Source organism: Ambystoma mexicanum, chromosome 2q (genome assembly GCF_040938575.1).
Source record: "Ambystoma mexicanum isolate Mex_15411 chromosome 2q, UKY_AmexF1_1, whole genome shotgun sequence".
NCBI lineage: Eukaryota > Metazoa > Chordata > Amphibia > Caudata > Ambystomatidae > Ambystoma > Ambystoma mexicanum.
This window is the reverse complement of record NC_090924.1, coordinates 365,985,689-366,009,884: the sequence shown is the minus strand read 5'-3', so window position 1 is coordinate 366,009,884 and position 24,196 is coordinate 365,985,689. Positions and strand designations below refer to the sequence as shown.

The 24,196-nt window shown below is 46.0% G+C and overlaps 1 protein-coding gene across 2 annotated transcripts in view; it reads right to left on the bottom strand.

The window, feature by feature from the left end:
• SCNN1B (sodium channel epithelial 1 subunit beta) overlaps window positions 1-24,196 on the bottom strand; it is a 449,291-nt gene that overhangs the window by 95,208 nt on the left and 329,887 nt on the right. For both annotated transcript variants that reach the window (XM_069647395.1, XM_069647396.1), the window contains exons 9-10: window positions 18,296-18,371; window positions 3,821-3,878 (exon numbers count right to left, since the gene is read on the bottom strand). In XM_069647395.1, the coding sequence (XP_069503496.1) occupies window positions 3,821-3,878; window positions 18,296-18,371 (134 nt within the window). The remainder of the gene's footprint in view (window positions 1-3,820; window positions 3,879-18,295; window positions 18,372-24,196) is intronic.

Genomic DNA, 24,196 nt, shown 5'->3' with positions numbered 1-24,196 from the left:
CAGTCACATGCAATAGATGCACTAAAATGGGACAACCTCATTGGTCTTTGGAGTAGGCTCCATTTCTATGATCACTGTGATGGGCAAGGACCATCTTACCGGCCCGCGGAGACCATTTGAGAATCCCATTGCTTCTTATAGAGAGGAAACAGTCCTCCCAATGCATCCCGCAGGGAGCTTACCACACATTAGGCTGGAGATTAGTGTACTCGCTGCCAGTCACCAAACACGGAGGTAAGATAAGGCAATTTCCTTTATACAGGGAGCAATGACACTGGTATTTGGACTGAGCAGGAGGTCTATCACACTTACATCCTAGGATTGCTTCATCACGATGGCCGGAGTTGCTGCGATTTCCCTTGTGTGTTATCATGCACACTGTGCACTCTTCAACCTCCCATAGGTAAGCATGAGATGGACAGATATGACTGACTGGCTCTGGAATATGCATTCCACTATGACAAAAAGATATAAGAATGGGTAGTGATTGATAGTTTCTATCGGAGGATCTGCCGCCGCGGGCCTTGCCTGGAGGTTACCAGGAAAACTGGAAACCACTCAATTTGGATGTGCTGGATACGGGTAGCTTGCGTCTCACAACCGGGCTGCGATTTATCACCTGCAAGAGTACCAGAACTTCTGTACATAGTAGAAAGAACAGCAGGACATCCGATTCATAAAAAAGTCTTTTGGACCTCAACTTTCTCCTTCACTCTCTCACACAGACTTTTTTAAGTGCAAACATATAGTCTTCTGAGTATACCCTCACATTTTTAAAACCAAAAAATTATTTATTTCTCATATACAATTTCGGTCTTCAAACCTGTTCCCAGATCTTTCTCAGCGGCACCTTAAGTCTAGCAGTAGCTAAACCCTGAAAGCGATAGAAGCCAGTTCAGCTCTCAGAAGCAGAGAGAAAATATGTGAAATATAAATGTTGGGGGCTCAAAAAGACAAAAAATCTTGAAGCTGCTCGCAATGCCATATGAAATGGGAAGCATTACAAGACTATATATTAAGAATCCGATTCCACATACAAGATTTGATGGATAGGTTTATCACCATGTCAGTTTTCAATGACTTTGTCTTTACTGTGCTCCTGAAGAAGTTCTAATAAGTTCGAAGACTGAAACATGTATGGCTTCCACACCAGTGAACAAAATGGGACATTTTAAAAGTTGTTGCTTTTGGGAAATAAATATAAATAAATAATGGCATGTAGCCAGTTTTGTAGAATTAAATCGAGGACTGTACTATAACATCTGCTCCTGATGAAATGTCTGTTTTACGAACTAGATGTGCTATGGTATAGTTTATTTGGGGTGCAGACTATTCAACTGCTCCCTGGTGGGGAGCATGGCCTCACTAATACAACATGGGCAATGAAAGCACTTCCCCCTCTGAGGAGAGGTACTTCATTCCATGAACAATGGGGCATACACAATGGAATGCCCCATTACAGCCTGAATGAGAATAATCATTCCCCATAGGTTTTCCACACTAATCACAGTCACGGTTTGAGGTCTAGGAATAGCCATAGAGATTAGCATGGCAATGGGCAGGCACATAACCTAACAACACCCACAGCCTCTGTGTCTTTCCTATGTGTAATTCCTTCCCATCTCTACTCCAATGCAATAGTTTCGGCTTATAGGTGTCACAACACCTAATAGCCCAAACTCAAAAAAGAAAAGCATGTCGTCTCGGGACACCTTCATAACTCACACGCTTTCAGTGGGTGTCACCCACCCAGAAAGCATCTCTCTCAACTGCCAAGCTCTCTACACTTCCATGTAAATGAATGGGCTTTCACCCGCCAAAAGCAAAATCGGGTGTTTTCACCCGCCGTGGGGTGACAAAACGCTGAGAGCTTTGCACCTTTATGGAAACATCCTAGGACGCGTTTGTGTGTCATTTATTTTAAAACGGAAGTGCAAATGGTTGCCTGTATGATGTGACACAGGGAAGGGCACCTCATGGAATACTTTTGCAGGGCGCATGGGCTCTCCCAAGCCCCTTACATTTCGGAGGTGGGCGTACAGCAGCATGCCCAGTCCCTTTACACGCTGAGATATGAAGATTCAGACAATCCAATAGAATGGGCCCTGGCTGTCGCTGAAAGGCCGAGCACTCTGCAATGGTTGTGGGGGGCGGCGACAGGGCTGTGAGACATAGCTCTCAACCATTTGTGTTGCAAAGGCGGGTGAAATCACCCGATTTTGTTTTTGGCGGGTGTGACGCCCATTGGAATGTATGGGCGTGAAGTTGGCTTGGCGGGTGAGTCAGCCCTTTACAAGGCGGGTGACACCCGCCAAAAGCGTGAGAGTTGAGAGCTATGCTGTGAGAGTAGAGGATAGGGGAGCACACTCTCCCACACTCTCCCACCCATTGCACTTCCTAGAAGGCTTCCAGCTGATTGGCTAAAAGGAGACTTCCGCCGAGGGCAGAACACATGACCAGGCTCCGTACGCGTTGCTGTGCGTGTTCCCCCCCCCCCCGGGGGAGGGGAGGGGGTGGTGAACTTGAGCACGTGCCGCACAATCAAGGTCAATTCGTGTCATGACCTCGCCGAACTATTTGCTGGTGCTCTCCCTTCACTTGATTGCTTTCCACATCTGATTGCAGTCTAAAGGAGGCCCTCTTATTACCCGAGAGATCTTATCCTCGCAGATGTTGGTTGGGACCGGTCTGGGGCTGGTTGGATCCACTTTTCGTTGTTCTTTCGGCGAGCAAAGAAAGAATGGAGACACCCCACCCTTTCCAAGGCGGCACCCGTGAGCTGATTGCAGCCAAGCCCGGGCAGCCAAGCCCTGTTCTGTTCACCAGCTTCGTCTCTCCTCGGCCATTCCTCTGCTGCCTGCCTCTATAGAGAGAAGGCATGGCCGGAACCCAGCGGCCAGCAAACGAATCCAAGTCTTCAAAGCACGGTCTTAGGAGGGACCCATTACTGTTTTTATTTTTTTGGTTTATGATCACAAGGCAAATAGAGTTCAGACTGGATGGGTCTAGCGGTCCTTGTGCGTTGCCAAACATTTCATGAGCCCCAAGGTTTTTGTTTGTCCCTCACACTGGCGTTAATTGTGAGCCTTGGCAAGAGTCACATTACAGCACCTTCATAAGTGAAATCAGCTGTGTGCACAAGGTGAAAAACAGCATTAAAGCCCTCCTCCTGGTGGTGTAAACTTTATAAAAGCAACGTACACAACATGTTGCCTCCTTCCTTCCGTGGCTTCCCAGTGACCATCTTAACTCCCACCCTCTTACCCCCTAAGCATAGTCCTGTGCAAGCAACAGACCTAAAGTTAGGTCACTTCCTCCTTTTCCCCCTTCTCCTCGTCACCCTCAGTGCCTTGAAGTGGTATGTGGCCAGATGCTACATGGCACTATGTAGGTGCTAGAGAACCAAGCACTGTAAATGTATCCATTTTGTGTACTGTAATATAACCCATCAGATCCCTCAACCTGCCCTAGGGGTTTATACACGGTTCATTCCTGCTACATTCCACTGACCGCGCTGCGCCCCATCGCATAACGTTGAGCCCCACGATACAAAGTCGGTCCAGCTGTCACAGAGTGCCTACTACCTTTCATACACTCCTCGCCTCTTCTCCATCCTCTCTTCGACTTCCAACATCTCCACACTAGACTTCTCTGCTAGAATTCCTGCTGTGCGGATTGCCCTGCTCTCTTGTCTTTTCAGACTACGGTCTGCTGATGGGTCCTGCATCCTACAGCGCTCCGACGCCATTACATTTGGCAGGAGGCGCTATCCAAATTGTACATAACGGAAGCTAGCTTGCAGGGCAAATCTTGAACATACCTGGGCGCCTTCGGAGGGCCATTCTGCCATGGAGATGGTCATTAAATACTGTGTGTCGCTGCAGGGGGAAACAAAAATGATTCTTTGATTAATTGAAATAATAATAGGGAGAGGAACAAACACTCTGAGGTACTAAGCAAACGTGCACGTAAGAATGAGAAATCATGGCGAGACGAATGTCCCGATTCACACAAGCGTTTAATGGTGCAATCCCCTAGGAAAACACTCTGGGAATCAGGCCCTAATTCAATACGATAGGGAGCTAAAGAACATGGGGGGCGGGGGAAAGAGAATTTAGGGATAGAGTAATGGAGCACAGTTGAGAGAACGATAATGTGGGGTGAGAGCATGACAATGAGGGAACAAGGGGTACAGAGAGAGCGTGGCAGTAAGGGTAGAGCAAAGGATAAGAAAGAGATCAAGAGGTTGTGGTCAGACGGAGAAAGGAAACTGCGCCAGAGAGTGGAGAAACTAGGAAGAGAGTAGGGGAACCTCTGGGAGACATTAATCAAGGATGGGGAGAGGGTAGGAGAACCTAAGGCCCTGGGGCCAGAGAGTAAGAGTAGCGTGAGAGAGCAAAATAAATGAGGGATGAGCAAAATGACCTAGAAAAGATAATCTGAAGAGGAGGCAAAGAGACAGAGGAGTGAGAATTCCATCAAGAGCAAAGGGAGAGAATAGATCACAATAACGCAAAGAGGACATGGGGCGAAAAACAGGAAAACCTGGGGAATGGGTGCGAGGACACGGAGAGGAAGAACCTGGGGAGAGAATAGATCACAATAACGCAACGAGAACATGGGGCAAAAAATAGGAAAACCTGGGGAATGGGTGCGAGGACACAGAGGCAGGACCTGGGGAGAGAAAAGATCACAATAACGTGAAGAGAACATGGGGCGAAAAACAGGAAAACCTGGGGAATGGGTGCGAGGACACAGAGGAAGCACCTGGGGAGAGCAAGTGAAAAAGAACAGAGAGGGAGATAAAGGGAGCATGCAAAGAGAACAAAAAAAACATGGGGATAATGCAAAAGCTATATAAACACAAATACGAAAGGACCGGCATAGTTGGTAATATAACATTAGAAGCGGGCAAGGGAACCTGAAGAAAGCAAGAGAACATGGAGAAGAAAGTAGATAAACTGAGGAGTGAGCACGGTAAAACACAGGAAATCTTGGCTGTATAGCGAGAGAAGCAGAGACAGCAAGAGAATCTAATGATGAGCAAGAGAACAATAATCTAGCGCTTAATGCTGGGTGCCTCATGCTTCCAAGCGATGTGGTCATAGTTATCAAAATGACTCCATTTAAAGATACTCAATTAATGGACATTGAAAAGAGCTGAGGCAGACGTTCTGGTCTTCAAACCCTTGCTTGAGCTCTGCACCAAGCACTTCATCTGCTGATCTAGTCCCCAGTACAGGGGAGGGCAGTAAAAGAGCCCAAGTGGGGGGCCCAGGAACCAGTTGGAAAGGAATGGATTTTTTACACGTTGTGTTAGAAACTGTATGAATATTAATTTAGCAGCACATTCGATTGCCGCAATGCTCTTTTTATTCAGACTTTCGTGAAAACTGAAAAAAAATCCCTTTAAGAACCTATGCGACTCCCCATATAAGCTGTGCTGAATTCACACAAATAAAGCCATGCAGCCACAATGTTTCGCCTTACACACCCTTCATCAGGTGGACTGAAATGGGACAATTTACGAGTTTTAAACTAAGCCCATTTCACAAGATAGGGTGCCTCATTATGAGTGAAGTGGTGACGGTAAAAAGAATACGACGTGTTTTTACCGTTGCCACAATACACATAATTAGAGTGCGAGGAAACTCAGGGAGAATGGAATCCAACTCATGGATGATGAAAGAGAATGTGTGGGGACACCTAGACAATCCAAGGCGTAAGCACGAGAACCTGGGGAAGCAAAAAAGAGAATGTTTTGGGTAAAGGAGACAACCCGAGACCCGACACGTGATCAAGAGAACCTGGGGGAAAAAAAAAAATCAAGAAAATGCATGGGGATGGTGGTACGGATGACCTGAGACATAAGCAAGAGAACCTTGGCAGGGATTAGAGGAACCTGGAGAGAGAATAAGAGGACATGCGCAGATGGCAAGCAAGCATGCAGGCAGAGCAGACAGTCTAGAGCAAGAGAACCTGTCCATCAATTAGAGGAACTTTGGGCGAGAATACGTGGACATGAGTATGGCAAGCAAGCAAGTATATGGGTAGACTGCTTGGGCAATAGCAAGACAACCTGGGCAGGGATTCGAGGAATTTGTGGAGAGAATAAGAGGATATGAATAGATGGCAAGCAAGTATGCAGGTAGAGCGCCCCAGGCGAAGGCAAGAGAATGGGGCTAGCAATTAGTGGAACTTTGGGCGAGGATAAGCAGACATGAGTCGTGGCAAGCAAGTATGCAGGTAGACTGCTTGGGCAATGGTAAGAGAACCTGGGGAAAGAATAAGAGGACATGAATAGATAATAGGCGAGCATGAATGTAGAGTGCACAGTCAAAAGCAAGATAATATGGGCAGGAATTACAGTATCTTGGGGTGAGAATAAGAGGACACGAGTAGATGGCAAGCACACATGCAAGTGGATCACATAGGAGAGAGCAGGAGAAGCTGGGTGTGAACATGGAGAATGCAGGAGCACGTGAGGAGGGAGAGGACACGAGGGAAGAAGAGTTGGTGAGAAAGGAATTGAACTTGATTGGGTCGAATTAGAGTGCATGAAGGATGGAAGAAAATAAAGGATGGGGGGAGAACGCATTTTGGAAGTAAGTGAGAAAGGAGGAAAAAGGAAAATGCTAAAGAACGGAGGACGGAAAACCACAGAAGAAATATGTCACTGGATGGAGGGAAGGAAAAATTGAAAGAATGAAGGCTCTTGCTGAGAAAGGACGAAAAAACAGACAGAGCAAAGAGATAATTGGGAAGGAGCCATAGGCGAGAAAGGAAGAGAGGACACAGTAATACATCAATTGAAAACACATGCATGAATCATGTTGAGAAAGAAATAGTGGAAATAGTTCTCTGGTGGTATTATGCATGGGTGGACTGGGAGGTCCCCAGCGGCCCGGCCAGTAAGGGGCTCAAGCCCAGTTCATAACATTTTCAAATGTTCCCCTCCATTCCCATGACTGTGGACACCTCTGTCTTAGAAGCACTGCCACGCATCCTGCTACAACCCGGCAGGAAATGGACTGATGTTCTCTCAAACACTTTGCTCTGAATCAGACCGCAGTATGATGCACGGTCATTGTAAACATAAAGGAGAATGGTTTGTTCTGTATAGAGCTTCTTATGCTGCTTCACAGCACTGTTGTTAAGATCAGCTGTTTTAATGGGACACACAACCTCAAAAGGAAAAACTGTTTTGGCTCTTCCAGGGTTTGAACATGTGCAGTACAAGCACAACTCCCAGCAACAAGCACCTAACACAGTAAGCTATCTGTCCTGCAAGAAAACGACCTCTGGATGACTAGTGTTTATGACTGCATAAAGTCTCGGGTCCTTTGGTTATGGTAACCTGTGATTGCATTTCTTTTTTCTCCGTTTAGGAAGTTTCTTGGCCTGAGAGTGAAGTTCGTGATCACATGCCAGGAGGAGGCCCTAAACGAGCAACAGACCAGCCGTGAAGCCTTTGATGCTAAGCCACAAGGGAAACGCCCAACCCATTTAGCGCTTTGCCCCTGAGCTATTCACCCAGCCCAGTAAGTAACCCAATGCAAGTTGTATACTATGAACAGGATTTACTCACTCCTTCATTCACTCCACACTTGCATTTATATTTAAATTCAAAAAGATTTTTCACTTCCAAAGAATGTGTGTCGTTTATGAGCGAGGAAAGGACCAGCATATAGTTCAAGCAGCACCATGTCCGTGCTTAGAATGCCCACATCGCAGCGCTAGTGCATGCTAGACCTTGACGCATCTCTAACAAAGAAACAAAAAAAGAGGGATCCCATGACAACATTTCCAAATGATCCTTGCAGAGAAAGATTTTTCACTCAAATGTTAGTTCTCAGGATTCAAGCAGGTGTGCTCTTTGCAAGCTCTTCGGGAATAGTTCTCTGTTTTCTTATTTCATCTTCCTGAAACACAGCAGGGTGATCTTAGTGCAAGACTTGGCTTCTAGTGCCCTTTTGCCCGACTCGCCAGCTTTGGGACTGTCATTTTCTTGGCCTCACGCACCTCGTTGTTCTTGGCCTTCATCCAATGTATTATCTGCAACCCCAGGTAATCCAAACTCCACCACATGTTGACATTGTTGTTTTAACTTATTAAAAATTGCAACACGTTCAACATTCCAAGTTTTTCAGTTTTCAATGACTATATTGTTTTGTTTTGATTATTTATAATGTGCATGTCATTCAAGGAGAAACCAGGCAGAAACTGCATCTAGGCACAGGTGTTATCAATATAGCAAACAAAAGGAATATATGCATAGGCAAAAAGAATATCTATTAAACAAGGTGCGTTTTGAGCTTCTTCCTGAATAAAGGCAGGGCCTTCATTTTCCAGAGATCGATAGGCATTGAGTTCCAAGCACGAGGGCCACAAATGGAAAAGCATCTGTCTGTACAATGAACATAGTGGGCAAGAGGGATCGTGAGAAGGTGTTGATCACCAGATGGAAGAGACGAGCTGGGCAATGATCAACAATCTTGGAAGCAAGGTAACTGGTATCTAAGCCATGAAGGCACTGGAAAACCAGACATACCCTCAGTACTAGTTTGCCGGTATCTCACTGGTATTACTGGAGGGATACCGGCAAACTGCACTTACCGTCCCTGCCGCCCGATATCCTGGTATTACCGCAATATTACGGGTGGCGGAATGCTGTTAAATTCCTATGGAGTCCCATAGGATTCCATGGGGATGGGATTGTTGCTATTAACGGCACCAGAATTACTGGTGCCGGAAATTGCAGCATTTCCTTGTTGGTGGGGGCCCGATCTACCGACAGGCCAGGCCTGCTGGTAGATCAGTGGCCCCCACCGGCAAACTTGAAGTGTGCCGGTCTGGTAAAAATGCTAGAGCCGGTATTGCCAGCATTTATTCTAGCATTTTTACCAGACCGACAAACTTATAATGACCCAATGATGACTTCTACGAAAAGGGTTTATTGAAGCGATTATTGAAAGATTGTAAAGAAGTCTGATGGCAGAAGTTTGTACCACTTGGAGGTGGTGCAACTGACCAGCCGAGATGCCCGTAAGGAGGGCATTACAATATTTCAATTATTAGTTCACCAGTGTCCGGGCAGCAGCTGGGCGATCTTTTTCTGCTATGAGGGGAAGGACGGGCCGTAGAAGTCTTAGTCGGTAATACGTTGATTTCACTATTGAACCTAAACTGAAATTCTCATGTCGGTGAGACTGCCAAACACAGCCAAGATTTTTGACTTTAGAGAAAAAAATAGTGGGTACTTCAAACAGTGCTGGGCAAGAGATACAAGACTAAGTCTGCCTGCAGTCAATTTGGGATGAACCATATAATCTCAGTCTTAGAGGGGTTTAATTGCAACCTGTTTTCCAGCATTCAGTTTTTTATTTTTTGGGCACAATCTAATATGCGTTGGATTGCTTCTGGAGGATTTTTAGCATGACGTAAATTTGAGTATCGTCGTCATAAAAGTGATAATTAAGATTAGATTGCTAAAACATATTTAATAATGGCCAGATATAGATATTAAACAACAACAGAGAAAGGTAAGACCCTTGTGGGACCCCACAAAGAACAGCAGGGAGTCTGAGTAATATGAGCCCATTTTGACTTGCTGTGTCCGATTCATAAGAAAAGAGATGAACCACCTCAGTGATTCTTTAGACACCAGGGCAATTTCGGCCAGTCTGGAGATGACAATGTCAGAATCAACTGGATCGAAGGCTGCTGATAAGTCAAGCATGACAATCATGCATGCTAAATTCACTTCATCATCCCAGACCTCCACAAGGGCAGTTTCAGTGCCGTGACAGTATCCGAACACAGACTGAAATTTATCAAGGATCCCCCCTGTTCCTTGAGAAAACCTGGAAGTTGCAAAGTAACTACCTTTTCCTAGATCATAGTAGGCCATACCAAGCCAGCAATAGGATGATAGTTGGAGAGCAAATTGAGTAATTTTTTTTAAGCAAGGCAGTTAATATCTTTTTAGATCTGTTGGCACCATACCTTGAGCCAGGAAGAATTAACAAAGGAGGTCATAAAAATCACACAATCAATGGGCCTGCTGTTTAGCAAGATAAGCTAGAATTTGATGGCAGTTAGGATTCGCAGGTTTTGGTTTTAAAATTAGAGTGCGTATTTCATTGGAGGTAACCAAAGTGAAGACGAATTTGGCTGAAGTCGCAATAGTAGATTATGTAGACTCAAGGTACGTATTGGCAATTTGAGAATCAATGTTCTGTCGATTGTTATTGACTTTTTCCATTCCGTTTTCTCTTCAGTTACTCATGCCGGACAACATTATTTTGAGTTTCTTTATCCTATTAAGGAAGACAAACTTTAACAGCCTCTCCAACTTTGATGGTATGGCACTTTGACTATTTTGCAATTGTGGGATCTCATTTTCATCTTGAGTTGTGTCCTCTTGACTCTGTATAGAATGCATTTAACGTTGTGCTCCTCGTCCTGAACTTGAGGCAGCCACGCCGGCTTAAGTGTGGAGCAAGTCTTACGATTTCTCATAAATTGAAAAGGGCACATAGCGGTTAAGAGTTTGGAGGTTTGCAGTGCACTGCAACTGCTGACAAAGCTACATTTCTTCCATCATCTCTGGAAACAGCTGCTAATTGGATTTCTCCTTTTATAACTCAGTTTGCTGTCTCAACCTGACCACCTTTGGCTCCATGAAAAAGAATTGCCATCTTATGTATCCACATTGGAATTAAGAACACTACTCCTCCCATTAAAAGTGATTGCCACCTTTTGGATCTAAGTCTGCTATTTCGTCTATTTAAAGGGATCGCCATGTTTATTTATCACTACTGGATTTAACTCTTATCCCTTTTACTAAAATAGGATTGATACTATTGATTATTTTCTTTATTGAAACAATGTTATTCTTTACATTGAATTGCAACAAATTGACAATTGCATTTGACTAATGAAATGAGTCTCTTGTTCATATAATTTGAAAGTTGAATGTATTTTGTGATGTTTCTTGCTTTATATGATTCAAGTAGATCTCTTTATAGGATCTAAAGAGTTTTCTTGTTTCTGAATTATATTCACTCAGATTTATGTGTTCTAATTACTATGATATGATCTGTCATCTACTACAACGTGCCTGTACACAAGTGTTTCTAGGCGTGACAAGTCAAGGGACAGAGGACAAAACAAACTATCTTACTAGGCCTTGTGTCATTCAGATCGTGCAAGTGCGACAGCGTGGAAGTACAGTGGAAAGGGGAAGTGCAGCCAGGGCAGCACAGCTCTGGCTAAGTGCAAGGAGGCAGGGGGCTGTAGAGGTTACAGTTACAACCCCTAAGTGCATGGTGGGCCTAGAGGCAGTGCAGGGAAGACCTATCATGGAGGCGTCTGGTACCCAGTGAGATTCTGGGGGTCACCAAGCAACCAGTTGGTGCAGCAGACAGGTAAGTCTGCAGGGGAGAGGGAGAAAGCAGAGGAAAATGGGAAGGTGTTGAGCAGCTTCCAGAAACTTCAGGTGGACCAGCTCAAGTTTAAGAGGGGCAGGGAGGCCATGCCATAGGGAGGCACATTCAGAGGAGAGCGATCTACCCCCCACTCTCAGCCTGGAGAAGAGTCTGATCCTCAGGGAGTTGGAGGTAGCTGAGCGAAGGGCTCGAGAAGGAAGGTATTTTGGAAGAGATAGTTGGATGTAGTTCAGCCCCTGGCCCCTGAAAGCCTTGTGGAAGATGCAGAGGGTCTTGAACTTGATCTTTGTAGCCACCAGGAGCCAGTGAAGAGGAATGAGCGAGAGAGGAGAGGAGGTGGAGGGGAGTCTGAAAGAGAGCAGAGTGTCATCCGCATAACACTGAAAGTTAGAGGAGATCAGGTGGGGCCAAAGGGGCCAAGTAGACATTGAAGAGCCAGGGAGAGAGGTTAAAGCCATGGGGAACTCCACATGAGAAGACAGGTGGTGGAGAGAAAGGACCTGGAAGGGTCTGGGCTTAGGTCCCTTTGGTAACGTTCATACAATGGATGGGTTTGCAGAATAACTCTGAGTCCAAATAACCGAACAAACTCAGGAAGATGGCAAAGATCCTGTTTTATTAACAATTATCTAAAACAGGGAGTTACAACGAAAATCAACAGACGTTCACTCAATTTTCTCTCAGCAATCTCCTCATATACAAATCAGAGGTGACTTCATACTACGTGGCAAATTATGAAAAACCTACTATGGATTGGAATCGGCTTAAGGGGGAACATCAAAGTACACATTGCATAGGAACTAGGATTGTGATTGACTGCACACTGTCAGGTGGACAATATACGCCTACCACTAAAATATGTCATCCTTAAAATCATTAAGTACACGGTTTTCAATTGGTCTTCAAACTATAAGGTTCTTCGTCATACGGACCTCTACAATTGGTCGGCACGCTTGTGCCATGTCTGGAATGTAATCCCCAGACCCAGCTGCAAGGAGGTGGACCTGACTACTTCCCCACCCAATATCTCTCATCGCCCATGCCTCTGCCATGAAGATTGTCTTTAAACTTTGCTTTGCAGAGTATCCTTGTCTCTGGGAATACATGGGAGTGCATGCACTCACTATCGTTGTTCTAGGACTCCAAGTTTAACTCTATTTTCATCCTTTGCTCACGTGACAGGAGACCACGATTTGGTCCATTTTGCAGGTTTTTAATTGTCTTAAATTAATAAAACTTGGCACTCTTGGTGTTCTTTCTCTGCACCTTAACAAGGGATGATTCATCCTTTGCACGTACACTCCTTTCAAGAATAGATATCCAAACTTGGCTGCTTCAGTTTTGATACCAGGCTAGACAGCCTCACCATGCAGCTCCATGATTTCAGCTTATTCTTGCTGGAACACAATTCTTGCCTTTTCTCTTCATGGGTCCTGGCTTACTAAATTCACGAAACCGATGTCCAGCTCCTATATAATGGCAGCTCTGCCTGCATTGTATTCACTACGTGTAGCCAGCTTCTTTGATGACTTAATCTACTTGCGTTTCAGCATCTGTACACTTATTGAATGGTTAATTCTCTGCAGCACTTTGTGCACGTGGAATCTTTTTTTCCATATTTAAGAGTTCACTCAATTCTTTACTTCGTCAATAGTTTCTGCAGGATCCATACAGCCTCTTCAGCCAGTATATTGGGACTTTGCACATGTCTCTTGTGACGTCACTAGCTTCTCTCTCTGCTCTTACTCATATTCCTTCAGGGAGTTCCTCCCTCAGATTGTCGTCTCTTTGGGGATACATTCGATAGGGTTGTCTCAATAGGTATCTTCTTTTGAATATACGCTGGGGTATTGGCACAACTGCTGGTGTCAAACATGGCACAATCTCAGACCTCTAACATATAGGAGGTAGGGGGGTGGGATTTGCTGCAGAGGCATGTAACTGCTCCTCTACAGGTCTGTACAGGAGGAAGGAGGTCAGCCAATCCAAGGCCTGACCTGTGGTGCCCAGGTTCTCACCAAGTCGATTTATCAAGATGGCGTGACTGACTGTCAAAAGCAGAGAAAAGGTCCAAGCTAGAATTAAGATTTCAAAGCAGATGTTCACTGGTGTTCAGGAGAGCAGTTTTCGTGGCTCCGACTGCTCTGAAGCCAGACTGATGGTGATGGAGACAACCAAACAGATTCAGCGTGGATGGAGAGTAAGCTGGGAGATGGCCAGCATTTCCAGGAGTTTGCCCAGAAAAGGAGTGTTAGAGATCAGATGATAGTTTGCCGGACAGGTAGGGTCGGCAGAAGGCATTTTGAGGGGTATGTGCACATGGGAATGCATGAGGAGAGAGGGGAACGATCCAGTGGCGAAAGAGTGATTGCAAAAATCAGCCAAGGCTGGAGCAAGGGTGTCAATGCGGTCCTTGATGGGTCTGGAGGAGCAGGGGAGCACCTGTTTGGATGACAATTTCATAGATCAGACTTGTCTAGAAATGTCACAAAGTGTTGTCAGAGAAAAAGAGGAGAAAGGAGGAGGAGATGGAGAGATGGCCAGAGGGGGGCAGAGAGGTGTAGACGGAGAGGAAGAGGAGAGCAAGGACAGGATGTCCTGAGTTTTAGTGATGAAGAGAGAGGCCAGAGCTGTACAGAGGGCTTGGGAGGCAACAGGAGAGCTGGAGACTGCAGAAGGATTGGCCAGCTCCTTGTAGATTTTAAAGAGTTTGCCATATTGTTAGAGGCCGCAGAGATGCTGGCTTGTATGTGGACACTTCTTGGACAATACAGAGACTCTGTATTGCCTTTGGAGCAGGCGGCAGGCTTGTTTGTCAGTAGATGCGCCCAAAGTCTTCCACTTCCTTTCAGCCACTCTGCACTTGTGTTTCAGGTTGGCAAGATTAGAGTCATTCCAATAGTTGCACTTGGAGGTAGGCTTCAGACGGATTCTCATGGCAGGGGCAAGGATGTCCAGAGTGTTGAAGATAGCAAGATGCAGGTCAGAGAGGGCTGTGTCAGAGTGTGAGTCATCGCAAGAGTTGGAGGAGAAGAGAAAGTAGAGGCACAGGCATCAACTGACACGCTTCATGGGCCGAATGACCGAGAAGGTAGGTGGCAGTGCTGGGGTGGGCCTAGCCTGAGGGATAGAGAGTTTCAGATGAGAGGAAAGCAGGAACTGGTCAGTCCAAGAGAGAGGAGTGGTGAGTGGGTTAGAGAGGGGGATGTCTGAGGAGATGAGAACATCCAAGGTGTGTCCGGACGAGTGTGTTGGACCAGAGGGTAGAATGGAGAGAGTGTCGCATGGGTTGTGGAAGAGCCCAGAGGAGGGGTTAGAAGCATTCAGGTGGATGGTGAGGTCTCCAAGGAACAGAAGGTGACAGGTAGCGGCAAGGAGAGACGAGGAGAGGCAAGCCCACTCTGAGAGGAAGAGGGCAACCTGGCCAGGTGGCTTGTAGATGGTGGCCCCAGTCAGAGAGAGGCCAGGAGAGATAGAGAGCCTGCAGACCAGGCATTCAAAGGAGGAGTAGGCCTGTGTAAGAATGATAGAAGGAGGGACCGACTCTGGAAAAATGAGAGCTACTCCACCTACGGGTCAGGTGATTCTGGGCTCAGAGAGGATCTTGTAGCCATCAGGGAAGAGTGTCAAAACTCGTGACAGAGCTGGCAGGGCACCATGTCTCAGAGAGAGCGAGGACATCAAAATCAATTTGATTCAGTTTTACAGCAGAGCAAGAGTTGAGAGTAGCAACGTGGAGCATGTTGTCACATTTGAAAGACTTCCGTGGTGTGGTAGAGGCTTGAGGTATGCTCTGTGGAAGTGGGAGAGCGGCCAGAGAGTGGGCAGTGATGGCAGAAGGAGGTGGGATAGTAGCCAGAGAGGTGGTGGAGGATCCAGAGATTTGCTAGTAGGAGTAGCATGAGAAGGAGGGAAGTTGATAAGACGCAGGAGATGCCCATCGAAAAGGAGGAGATTAGGCTGAGGACCCTAGACCAAGACTGTGCAATAAAGATAGACATTAATGATGGTCTTGGAGGAATAGAAGGGGGCCAAGAGGACCTCCCACCGAATGCCACCATTGATGGAGGAGGAGGACAAAGGAGAGAGAACAGAGACCATATGAGGGGTCCATAGGTCTGGACAGGGAACGACAAAGAGGATGTTGATGAGTCTGTCTGGAGTAAGCACAGATGTAGGTATCAGCGATAGGGAGGCCTGGGTTGGAGACCAGTATGTCCCTCTTGAACTTCCTCCTTCCTGACTTAGTGAAAGGAATAGGATAGGAGATAGAGTAGCAGTTAGAGAATATGGGGGAGATGGAAAGCACCATAGAGGATGCATAGAGGCAGTATGAGGAGGAGGGAGCGAAAGAGACGAAGGATGCACAGCCCAGCGCCGCACAGCATAGGATGCGCAGAGGAAGGGGTTCACACAGTAGGGAACACACAGATGAGCAGACGGGTACACAACAGTACAAGGTACTCCAGTGGGGAGGGGACCTAGAGAGTGGGAAAGAGCCTAATGAGACTCAGTAAACAGTGCCACAGTTGCCTCAATCCAGAACCAGATTCAGCATTTCTGAAAAGGGCAAAAAAGGCCTAGTTTTAATACAGCAGCAATGCAAACACCCAGATTCAACCTTCCTATAAAAGGAGGAAAAATACCTTGTTTTAACACAGCAGCAAAGCAAATGCGACTTTCCAAGGGACATTTGAAGGGTGGCTAAACAAATACAATACAGAGGAACGGTAAGAAAATATGAATAATTTAGGGATGGGTTTGTTTACTTACAATGTCTTCCAATGAGGTTGATGAACCTATGGACATGACTAGTTCTTCGCTGCACAGGTATCATTTTAGATTCAGGTTTGCTTGATCATCACACCCCAATATCGGTATACCCTTTTTTTTGCTATGTACACTTTTGTTTTTGCAGTCCTTTCTTTAAATGCTCTAGGCGGCCCTTCTCTTGTATCGCCTTAGGTACATTTATTTTTCTTGCGCTGGTGTTACCGCCACTCTTTAGGTTTCTATTTGAAATGCTGTACAGTCAGAACCTGAATCTCCGGAAACATGGCTGCTGCTTGCCATCAACTGTGATGCTGCAAAGTAGTTTCTTTCTCGGTCCTGCACTTTATGTAGCACGACCTGCAAGTACTAATCCATCACGGTCATCGGATTATGCACTTGTGGTGCAGTAATTTTCTAGCATTGCAATTTGTGGTTGTCAGGCCTATGCGTTTTAGCTACATGCTCCTCATGGATTCAAAGCGTGCAAGTCTCTCGGAACATTGGCCATCACTGGCCAAATGATCAGTGCCTCTGAAACAGTCTTTCTCTTACCTTTTTAGTTTGGTAAGTGTACTTTTCTTGATAATCTTTTGTTTTTTCTTCAGCTGTTCTGTGGAGTCTGCTATCTGTGCCCTGTACTACAGTGTGTTTAACTGGATTACCAGTCTTTTTGAGCCGGACAGCTGTGCCTTCTACAATTCTGGCAATTGCTATTGTCTCTTAAAAATTATTTCATTTTTATTTTAACATTATTTACATTCACAATTGTCATGTTTCTTATCATCATGTCAAAGATCCCTTTGAAATTGCATGCAATGGATAATTCCTATAGAGGAATTGAGAAATCGGCCATACGTTCGTGATTCGATTGCTTTCTGGTACAGAATAGAAGTCCATATAAATGAATATTAGCCTACCAATCAAAGTGCTTCTAAAGTACCTTTTTTGCTTCACCGAATTCATCATTTTGATCTTACGGTGCTTCTTTTTTAGGCAGTTCAAACCTCCTCTGTCCTCAGTGACATTTACTAACATAGCCTTATTTTAGATGCAGGACGTTTAGAGTCAATTGCCTCTGCGAACGTATCCTCCATTGCCTCTGCGTGTGTATCCAACGGTCATATCTGCTGAAAAAAACACCACACTATCCAGCACTTTCCACACACACACACACACTCTAGGACTGGAGGCTGGAGCCACTCGAGGTTGCTTAGGAGTATGCAGGAAAAAATCGTTGCTCCCAACGATGTTTTTTCAGGCAATGTAATGCCTCGGAACCGGGAACGTATCAAACAAGGTCTTCGATTGCCTCCAGGATATTGGCGGTTAACTAGGTTTTTTTAGGAAGGGAAATTGTGGAGTGACACCTCCTATGGATGCATAGACCCTTCAAGTTTCAAATGTCTATGCTAAGGCAATCCCGACTCGCCGCCGCTGTTGATTGCATAGTTATAAGTAAAGCAATGCACGTTGCATATCATAAATATGATATATGCCTTCACTCGACATTAATATTAAATACAGTAAAGATGTATCCCAGTTCCAAAGACTGTGCTTCGTTATTTATGCATTAGAGGATCAGCACAGCATCCATGCATCACCACGCTTGGGCTTAGAATACCCACGCTCTGGAGCTGGTACTCCGTTCAAACCCGTATACGCTGCATTCTCACGTAAAGGACCCACGCACGCCAGACTACTCAGGCACATCTAACTTCCGGCTCTGGGAGTTAGAGAAGTCTCCCTCTGATAGAAAGCAGTGCCAGGCGCCTCACTATTCTCTCACCACTATTCCAGTGCACTGCAATGTGCCTCCCCCACACCTCCCCCCCCCCCCCCCGGCTCTGCGCTGCCCACCCTATCCCCAGCATAAACTGAATGCCCAAGGGCAGCCCTGCAGGGCACAGCATCATTCTCGGTGGTGTAATTACTCCGGTATCTGGAGCCGGGCACATATAGATCCTTTGCCCATGCCCGTTACCTGCTGAACCCTCCCCCGGCCTCGATCTTTATTCAAGTGGCACCATATCCAGCTCAGTTTAAGAGATGCACACAGATCTTGACATACTCACTTGCAGGACTGCTTGCACATCTGAATACAATTCTCCCGAGAATCGACGGAATCCCGCAGGGTGTAATAGCAGGACACTGAAAAGCAAGAAAAAGCATACACAACTGAAGTACAATAAATCTTGACAATGTGTAGTCAATGTCAGTGTATTGTCAAACAGTAACTGGTGACGTAACCCTCTCCTGGCAAAACTGCAGTTTTACATCCAAAGATGACATCTGCCCAGTAGCAACACTGTAGAGAAGATCCAAGAGAGATTTGACAACTGCCCAGCACTGACACTGCAGAGAGGTTCTGAGAGAGATGGCACGCTTCCAGTACTAATCATGCAGAGAGGTTCTGAGAGAGATGGCATCCTTCCAGTACTAATCATGCAGAGGGGTTCTGAGAGAGATGGCACGCTTCCAGTACTAATCCTGCAGAGGGGTTCTGAGAGAGATGGCACCCTTCCAGTACTAATCATGCAGAGAGGTTCTGAGAGAGATGGCATCCTTCCAGTACTAATCATGCAGAGAGGTTCTGAGAGAGATGGCACCCTTCCAGTACTAATCCTGCAGAGGGGTTCTGAGAGAGATGGCACGCTTCCAGTACTAATCCTGCAGAGGGGTTCTGAGAGAGATGGCACCCTTCCAGTACTAATCATGCGGAGAGGTTCTGAGAGAGATGGCACCCTTCCAGTACTAATCCTGCGGAGGGGTTCTGAGAGAGATGGCACCCTTCCAGTACTAATCCTGCGGAGGGGTTCTGAGAGAGATGGCACCCTTCCAGTACTAATCCTGCGGAGGGGTTCTGAGAGAGATTACATACTTCCAGTACTAATCCTGCAGAGAGGTTCTGAGGGAGATGGCATCCTTCCAGTACTAATCCTGCGGAGGGGTTCTGAGAGAGATGGCACCCTTCCAGTACTAATCCTGCAGAGGGGTTCTGAGAGAGATGGCACCCTTCCAGTACTAATCCTGCAGAGGGGTTCTGAGAGAGATGGCACCCTTCCAGTACTAATCCTGCAGAGGGGTTCTGAGAGAGATGGCACCCTTCCAGTACTAATCCTGCAGAGGGGTTCTGAGAGAGATGGCACCCTTCCAGTACTAATCCTGCAGAGGGGTTTGGAGAGAGATTACATCCTTCCAGTACTAATCCTGCAGAGAGGTTCTGAGAGAGATGGCATCCTTCCAGTACTAATCCTGCGGAGGGGTTCTGAGAGAGATGGCACCCTTCCAGTACTAATCCTGCAGAGGGGTTCTGAGAGAGATGGCACCCTTCCAGTACTAATCCTGCAGAGGGGTTCTGAGAGAGATGGCACCCTTCCAGTACTAATCCTGCAGAGGGGTTCGGAGAGAGATTACATACTTCCAGTACTAATCCTGCAGAGGTTCTGAGAGAGATGGCACCCTTCCAGTACTAATCCCGCAGAGGGGTTCCGAGAGAGATGGCATCCCTCCAGTACTAATCCTGCAGAGAGGTTCTGAGAGAGATGGCATCCTTCTAGTACTAATCCTGCAAAGGTTTTGATAGAGATGACCTACTTCCAGTACTAATCCTGCAGAGGTTCTGAGAGAGATGGCACACTTCCAGTACTAATCCTGCAGAGGGGTTCCGAGAGAGATGGCATCCTTCCAGTACTAATCCTGCAGAGGGGTTCTGAGAGAGATGGCACCCTTCCAGTACTAATCCTGCAGAGGGGTTCCGAGAGAGATGGCATCCTTCCAGTACTAATCCTGCAGAGAGGTTCTGAGAGAGATGGCACCCTTCCAGTACTAATCATGCAGAGAGGTTCCGAGAGAGATGGCATCCTTCCAGTACTAATCCTGCAGAGGGGTTCTGAGAGAGATGGCATCCTTCCAGTACTAATCCTGCAGAGGGGTTCCGAGAGAGATGGCATCCTTCCAGTACTACTCCTGCAGAGGGGTTCTGAGAGAGATGGCACCCTTCCAGTACTAATCCTGCAGAGGGGTTCCGAGAGAGATGGCATCCTTCCAGTACTAATCCTGCAGAGAGGTTCTGAGAGAGATGGCACCCTTCCAGTACTAATCATGCAGAGAGGTTCCGCGAGAGATGGCACCCTTCCAGTACTAATCCTGCAGAGAGGTTCTGAGAGAGATGGCACCCTTCCAGTACTAATCACGCAGAGAGGTTCTGAGAGAGATGGCATCCTTCTAGTACTAATCCTGTAGAGGTTCTGAGAGAGATGAGCTACTTCCAGTACTAATCCTGCAGAGGTTCTGAGAGAGATGGCATCCTTCCAGTACTAATCCTGCAGAGAGGTTCCGAGAGAGATGGCATCCTTCCAGTACAAACCCTGCAGAGAATCTGAGAGAGATGGCATCCTTCCAGTACTAATCCTACAGAGGGGTTCTGAGAGAGATGGCATCCTTCCAGTACCAATCCTGCAGAGAGGTTCCGAGAGAGAAGGCATCCTTCCAGTACTAACCCTGCAGAGGGGTTCCGAGAGGGATGGCACCCTTCCAGTGCTAATCCTGCAGAGGTTCTGCGAGAGATGGCATACTTCCAGTACTAATCCTGCAGAGGGGTTCAGAGAGAGGTGAAATCTGCCAAGTACTAACACTGTAGAGAAGGTCAGAGAGGTTCTGTCCAGTACTAACAATGCAGAGAGGTTCCAAGAAAGGACATACTTCCAGTACTTACCCTGCAAAGACCTTCTGAAAGAGATATGCCCATTACTAACACTGCAGAGTATTAACAATAATTAGAAACCACACAACTAAATAAACCCAAGGCGATTCAGCCACAGCATTAACAAAAAAAAATAACAGGGCCCCAAAAAAGAGTTGGTCCGGATTCAAAAAACTTTTTGGGCCAAAGTGATGAGATGCGCGAGCGTAAAAAAGAAGTGCACAGAATTCCATAAAAGACACCCGAATGGGGATTTTTTTTTAGTGCAAACGAGGGGATGCATCCGCACATCTCATTTGCATAATAAAAAGGTACACCCCAATCCACAAAGGGCACCTCGATGTGCGAGTCTGTGATGCGCACATTCAGCTGCCCTTTTTCACTCACTTTGTGCTCTTGCACAAACAAGCGGGTGTTTCTGCGCATTTCAGTGCACATTTCGAACCCACAAATGTGATGTGCTTTGAAATGCGCAAACATGAATGCCCTTTCTCTGCACTCAGTCCAAATAGGGCCACAATGCATGGGAATCCCATTCCTGAACCGGTCATGGATTTTCTTTGAATTGAGAGAGCAGAGATCTGACCTGCTGCTCTCCCACTTGCATTTCTATACTTCAACCAAGGGCCTCTTTTAGGTAAGAATTTGGGTATTCACAGTCTGTGTGAGACTACCCAAGACTGGTCTGCTTGGTATTAGGTAACCCACCTTTTGGTATAGGTCTCGAGCTGTACAAATGAAATCCGTCAATACAAGTAACCAAGTAACACTTCCACTCAAGGTTTCACTTATAAATATTTATTTAACATCAGTTTTTAGTAAAGCATTCTTTAAAAATACAATTGTAACAGTCAAGCAAACTTTGGCATTACTTTTCAAAATCAAAAAAGCTGGTGAATACTCTTTGGAGATGTGAATACCTTTCTCCTACACCCTGAAGTGCCTTCAGTAACAAGGATAGTATTGCATTAATACATCACACCAGTATACTTTTTAGATTCTGAGTTTCAGGAAGGAAGGGTTAAGGAAAAATAGGAAGGTTAGAACATTTACTTAAAATGCGAGGACAATTTGAATCCTCCAATGAAGTCTAGGTAAGCCTTTCCCAGCAGAAAAAGTGTTCAACACATTTCAACCTATGAGGGACAAGCATTGCCAAAGTCAATGGATTGAGAAAGGTGCCTTTAGGTAGCCAGGACTGCCAAAGTCACTTGGACAAAATCAATAGTTCGAATGCACTTCTTGGATAAAAGTCTTTCACAAAAGTCCAATAGTTCTGAAAATCACTGTTCATATACACTGTGTGACGGGGTAAGAGACTTGACCCGGTCAGAGAGGAACAGAGGCCCCTTCCGACATGGAACAGGAGGCCTACCACAGTGTTTTTGAGAGCCCGTGGGGTGAGGGAGTTGGGAAGGCCCCAGTCTCTGCCCTCCTTTATCTGCCATGATTGCTACCCTTGAACCAATTCCCATCACCCAGTGTCTTACTACTTTGATACTGGCCTGTGTCCTTTTTGTCTCATTACAGAGCTGCAAGTATCAGCATGGCTAGCAGCCACTAGAGAGGATAGTGGAATGCAGCAAGGGACTGGCTGTCCAAGCCCAAACTCAGAAGAACTTGCAGTCGATGAGCCATGCACTTTACCGACCCAGCAGCAATCACTGCGGGCATAGGAAGCAGATGCAATAAATGAACACCGGAGGGCTAAAGACCAATTTGAATCTCGCACACTCAAAAGGGTGCGGGACCAACAGGGGCTTATGAAGGCTTACCTTGTAAAGATTCATCCCCAGGGGAAAGAGCAGACCCAGATTGGCCCTTGTGTCACTTAAGATAGCAGACCAATTGAAGAAGGGAGGACGGATACAGAAAGAGGAGGGTATAAAATACCTGTGAATGGAAGACAGAGTGAAAGGTGTTCGGGTGAGGTCAGGTGGAGTGGAGGTGAACCGAGCGACCAGGGGGAGGAATAATAGACAGTAGAGCTAGGGTAATTGTGGGGGTGGTGCAAAAGATGGTTATAGGTGAGGTGTTGGTAGTAAGAGGGAGTGGTACCAGATCGTGAGAGTGATGCAGATAATGAGTGAGTGTGAGTCAATGTAGTAGGGTAATGAGAGAGTGAGTGGGTGTTTGAAAAAGACAGGTGAGTGAGAGGAGCAAGGAGGAGAGAGGAGAGGAGATAGGAGGCGAGAGGAGAGCTGAGCAGAAACAGAAGAAGAGCGAGAGAGTGTGACCATCAGAGGTAGAAACTGAGAGACAGGAGTAGGGAAGAGAGAGAATGCACCATCACAGGAGGGAAAGAGGAGATGAGTGAGTGAGAGAGTGAGAAGGGGGAAGACCAGAACTGAAAGGGGAGTGAGTAATAGACAAGACTAGGGACAGGAGAGGAAGGGTGCAAGTGGGGAAGAAAGTGAAAGGACAAGGGTGTCTGTTAGCACCACAAACAAACCCTGGTCATTTCTTGTGAAACCTGGAGAAGGAACTTTAGAGCTAGGGAACCCTTTGGAAGCCCTGGAACGAGTTAGTTAGATAAAGGTTTTGGCATTTTGGCTGTAACTGCAGCGAGATTGAATAGATACTAGGCGTTACCATCTCTAGTCTGAAGTCAATGTGGGATTGTAGGGCAGTCCGGGCTAAGGTGGAGCGAGGTAATGGAAGGACAAAAGAGGGATGTCCAGGAGAGTGCCCATCACTGAAAAAGACACTAAACATATCAAGCTGCCTGGGTTGTTTTGAATAAAGACCACTGAACCATATTCAGAGTCTGGGGGTTTCTGAAGCCAATCAGTGACAACTGTTGATCAATATATTTAAAATTTGAAATCTTAGAAATTCTATATAGTATTGTCAGATTAGGTTTTCATAAATCCTAGTCTAAAGTCGGGCTAATTCCAAAGCACTTGCATTCAATGAGCATACGACCTTATAGGTCCATGCTCCTATATGTTTTAATGTAAATCTAACTTTCAAAGATAAGTGCTTATTTGCACAATTCCGAGTGTGTTCCACCAACAGTGTATGATGATTAGTTTTAAGATCTTTCCACTGATCTCTTAACATCAGCACTTTATGATACATGACCATACTTCAAGAACAGACCTATGTATAAAACATACAAAGACAGTTTTATCTTTTGGATTTACCCACTGTCCATCTGGCCTATCCGGCTCATCTGAGACTATACCGTCCTCTCTTTTGTGGGCTTGAAACAATAGGAGTCTTTGAACCTCACTGTTGGTCGTATGCAACCATCGAATTCTCCATCTTC